General features: G+C 42.3%; 1 protein-coding gene across 1 annotated transcript; it reads left to right on the top strand.

Moving 5' to 3' along the window:
- Positions 1–717: 717 nt before the first annotated feature.
- gnrh2 (gonadotropin-releasing hormone 2) lies at positions 718–4,422 on the top strand (the record flags this gene model as incomplete). Its single annotated transcript, XM_080528742.1, has 3 exons — positions 718–855; positions 3,827–3,910; positions 4,384–4,422. 3 exons carry the CDS (start codon positions 718–720, stop codon positions 4,420–4,422), a joined length of 261 nt encoding a protein of 86 aa, XP_080384868.1.
- Between the last annotated feature and the right edge of the window lie 633 nt (positions 4,423–5,055).

Here is a 5,055-nt window from a genome sequence, read left to right as displayed (position 1 = left end):
AGGGGCAAAGGGGTCAGGGATGGGAGGGGTAGGAGGAGGAGCAGGAGGAGGGGGCAGGGGTGGTTTAAGCATCAGGTTGGGACATAAATTGAGGAGAAGAAAAAGGAAGAGTAGCTCACTGAGACTAGGTTCCATTGCCCCTAGGTTACAGACAGTTTAAAAGAAAGAAGTGGGACACTTGGTAGACGCGAAAGAGACTCCTTAAAACAGAGGGATAAGCAGACTGAGGATCAAAGGTAAGAGTGCCAGATTTACTGTGATTTACTGTGATTTTCTGTGAGTTCGGTCCAGAATTCTATCTAGATGATTAGTAGATTGGTAGTGTGATCTGGGGGAAGGTTTTATCATTAGGTATAGGTCTCACTACGTTAGCAGTGTAATGTGGTGGTGGGTCTCCAAATGGAAACAGGGTTGATATTTATATATTCATATTTATAACGTACATATGTATATTTATGTCTATTATTTGGTCAGCTGAAGTTTCATCACATTTCTTTGGTATCATTACCAACCACTAACACAATTCAACATGAAGCCTAACGTTTATAAAGACGTCACCAACCAGAGATAGATTTCTTCTCACCCTAAAATACTGTGGTCATTCCCTTTTCTCTAGCTCAAATAGTACATTTTCTTTTGAGGTACTCCTTCATCCATAGTTTGTTAACGAGTCTCTCACCCTCTCCCTCCCTCCCTCCCCCCTTACCCAGCTCTACAATGGCATGTGTGGCAAGACTTGTGCTGCTCCTGGGGTTGATGCTCTGTCTGGGGGTGCACCTGTCCTCCTCTCAGCACTGGTCCCACGGCTGGTACCCTGGGGGCAAGAGGGAGCTGGACGCATTCAGCACCTCAGAGGTGAACAGCTCGACTTCATAGAGAGCTTCTTCAACCAGATATTAGTGCTTCAGATTTGTGTGTGTGTGTGTGTGTGTGTGTGTGTGTGTGTGTGCGCGCATGTGTGTGCGTGCATATGTGTTCCTTGCCCCCCTGGATCATGTCAATTATTTATGCCGCCATTCTTCTGCAGATAAGTCAGCAACTAGCATTGCTATATCAAGCTGTAATGTTGAAAAACACAAATGTATGCAGCCTGAAAGAAATGTAAAAACATCCAAACAAAATTCCACTTCCTGGGGCCTCATTTATAGAAAGTACTTTGGATAAAATTTGATCTTACCCGTGTCGTAGCCTACGTACCATGTCAAAGTAGTGATTTATACAATTTCAACGTGAGTCGATTTGACCGTGGAAAAGATCGTAGCTCTACGTCGGGTATTGACTTTATGTTCGCACATTACCTACTGGTTATGCAGAGTTATTACAGGCATGTGAGCCGCACTGCCTAGGCCTACTGTAATTCATGCGAAGTGAACGTGGCTCGTAATAAAATTAACGATGCTTCTCAGCCGAGAAAATTTGTTTAATTCAAGATTTAAAGGGAACTGATGTTTATGATTGTATTTCAGTCTTCCTTTATATTCCTCCGGAGCTGTCAAGGCAACGCCATCTCCCCTTCAACATGCCTATAGGCTATAGTGCGCTCCACAACGGACCTTGCCCGACCATGCGCTAAATTATACTGGATTTCCTCCGGTGTCTGGGGGTTCGCAAAGGGAGAGAGCAGCCATGTCACCTGATAACAATAAGACCATTATATTATTACAGTATAAGCATTTGCCTGGTTAGTTGTCATCAGCACTCAAGTTGAGGGGGGATGAGGGGGGATGGCATGGCATCCCCCCTGAAATAAAAATGGTCAAAATCATCCCCCTTCTAAAACTGCCATCCCCCATTTTATGTATTACTGCTATTTCAACATTTAGTTTTGCGCATATTGAGTAAAATACTGTGGGCGAGGGAGGGGGCACGCACACATGCAATGACATTTTTATCACCAAGTCACTGACACTGAAGTCACTGACGCTGTGGGCAGTGGCGGCTGGTGCTAAAGATTTTGGGTGGGGCACAGGTTAAGAATATCCACGCTCCACGGGGAAGAATATCAACTTTAAAATCTGGATTTACAGTCGATTTTAGCATGAGAATAACAGTGTTTCCCCTAGGTTTGCTGCCTTGGGGGGGTGGCATGGACCGTGGCATGGACCCCCCCCCCCAGGGGGTAAGACCCTGCGACATACCAGCGTCATGTCCAGGGGGTGTACTAACTTGTACATTAAGCCGCCTCACGCTACGGAAACAGGAGATAGGCTCCTTCCCTATGGGCCATTAGGCTCGAGAACCATCGGTTCTCAAGGCTACTTACTTATGTGGTCTTGACTACCTGTCCACTTTCTCACCTGGTTCTTGCTCTCTCTCTCTGGTGTGCCGACACCATCCTGCTCTCTCTCCTTCTCTCCCTCTCTATCCTCCTCTCTCCCTTTTGCTGTCAACCAAAAGGCAAACATAACAACCAGAGTATTTATAATCTAATAAGAGGTATACATTGATCCATATCAATTTATAACATAATTATAATTGAATTTTGGATTGCTGTGGGCAATGCACTCAGATAATGTCATTTTGACATTACTCTCTCACCTGGAAAAAAAAACATGTCCAACTATACTATACAAAACAGACATTTCAAATGCTTCAATCCACTGTCCATGTACTGTAAATATGCCATTATGGTATTACCAATGAAGCCCAATTCTAGCAGAATAAGAAAGATTGTATATCTAATTTAACTTAAGTAAAATAATAAAGTGCATCCAGTTAGCTCTTTAGCTGGCATGTGTGCAGCAGACTAGCTATAATCACCTCTGAGCTATCTAGCTAGCTTGATAGTTCTTTGACACTATTTACAATTGAATTATAGTCATTGTCAAGTGTCAGTCAGACACTTTCTAGTCACAATAATAACGACCAATTTTAACCGACTTTCTCTGTCAGAACACTCAGCAATTATATTTGCTAACGTTTCAACTTGCTTACTTTCTATCTGAAGACATCACAGCCAGCAAAAACTCTCTCGCGTCGCGCGCACAATGTTGTATTTCTGGTTTGGAGACGGAAATTGCAAAACGTCACGTTTGACGTCAGACTTAACAACCGGATATTCAGGGCGCAATTTTTGCGCCCCGGCCGAGAAATAGGAGACAGCCAATTGGAGCGCTGCTACAGCTCACGTGGAAGCCAAAAGTATTTGGCCTGCTATAGACTTGCATTCGGCCGGCGCCCCGACTCCTCCCCCTATGTATTTTAACAGTGAATTTTACACACACACAGATAAAATGTTTATTGTATTGGAGGATTTTTAATGAATGCTGATAGGCGCCGACAGAATATCAGCCGCATTTTGTGAATAAACAATGTTTATTTTTAAAAAAAACTTTTACAAATCGCAACTAGGAAGTGAAGGTGGGGGCGGCGCCCCAGCGCCCTCTATCGGCCAGCCGCCACTGAAGAGAGCCAAGGGTAAAACAAAAAAGAGAAAAGAGCTGGTTAATAAACATAATAGACATAAATAAAGGCTATGTACACTATACTATACTACTATACTATACAATAAAACACTGTGCTGTACACTATGCTATGCAATAAATATCCTAACTTTTTCCTATATCTGAACCATGTCGGCATGGGTTTAAATCCGGCCCATGCCCTGCTGACATGCCCTCTCCCCCATCTTCTCCTTACTTTCCTGTAAATCTGTGTGAAATTTACAAAAATAATGTAAAAATGTGTAACACACATAACCTAGCACGAACACTCAGCTGTGGACAAACAAGCTTTGGACTGTGTGGACTGGCAGAAAATCACTCAATGACTAAATGTTCCCTCCCTCCAAACTTTCTCTCTACTCCTCGTTTTCTTTACCTCTCAGGTTTCCGAGGAGATTAAGCTCTGTGAGGCAGGTGAATGCAGCTACCTGAGACCCCAGCGAAGAAATATCCTCAAGAACATTCTTGTGAGTATGAGTGGTTGCATGGAGGGGAAGGTAGGAGTGCAGTCGTGAACTGAGAAGGTATCAGGTGGCCTGCAGAAGCGGTTTTACTACCGTGGTGAAAGAGAGGTGCAACTCTCACATGGTAGTTTCAAATTTATTTATTTTTAATCACAAATTTTTACTAGCCTCATAAAAAAAAACATATTGAACCAGATTGGACATATTGAACCACCGATTGTATGAATTTGTGGTTTTAATAATAGCATTCCTAAGATAAAGAAAATATGTTTTTTAATAAGGTGTTTCATAAATACTGTTTCATTACATTATATTAGATATAACTTAACTTTATACAGAATGCAACATTTTGGTGTATTTTGACAGATAATAAGATTGAATTTGATTACCTTCAAATCCGATGCTTGTAGCTCATCTTATGTTGAGTAGGAAAAAATACTGCTTGGCATATTTACTTGATTCAACTCTGTTTGCAGTTGGATGCCCTGGCCAGAGAGTTCCAGAGGAGAAAGTAAGAACAACCCACTGAGGCCAATCAGCTTGGCCTGGATCCCATGGCCTGCTAACCCTAACCCTCACCTGGGCTAACCCTGCTAACCCTAACCCTAACCTGGGCTTGGCCTTTTCTACCAATCCTCTTACGTCTCTCATATGACCACTATTGTCCTTTGTCTCCTGGTCCAACATTGTTGTTTAACATCCCAAATGAGTCCTTGCATTCTCTTACCACCATCCAACTAACTGTTCATTAGTGGTTTCCATTTTGCTTTGGGAATTACAAATGTCACATGCACAGGTCATTTCCTGTAATAAAGTATCTATTTTGATATCACTGTCTTCACCTTTGGCCTCTTCAATTGATTAAGGTATAGAAGATCAGGTTTTCTGCTCGGCTGCTCCCAGGCTGTGGAATGCTTAAGGGCACCACAGTCTGTGGATGCTTTAAACAAGGCCTTAAAACCTACCTTATGAATAGAGCCTTTTATTAGCCTTTTTTATTGACATTTTTATTGGTTTATTATTTTTATCTTTCTTCTTGTTTTGAATCTGTAGCACTTTGAGATTTCCTTTTGAGTTCCTTAACAAAGAATTGCACAGCAGCTATCAAGGCTGAAACAGGTTTTACTTCGATCATTTCCAGGGTGTAT

Source organism: Nansenia antarctica (assembly GCF_963989245.1).
Source record: "Nansenia antarctica genome assembly, chromosome: 4".
Taxonomy (NCBI): Eukaryota; Metazoa; Chordata; class Actinopteri; order Argentiniformes; family Microstomatidae; genus Nansenia; species Nansenia antarctica.
Note: the sequence above shows the minus strand (reverse complement) of the source record. Positions and strands in the feature narration are given on the sequence as shown.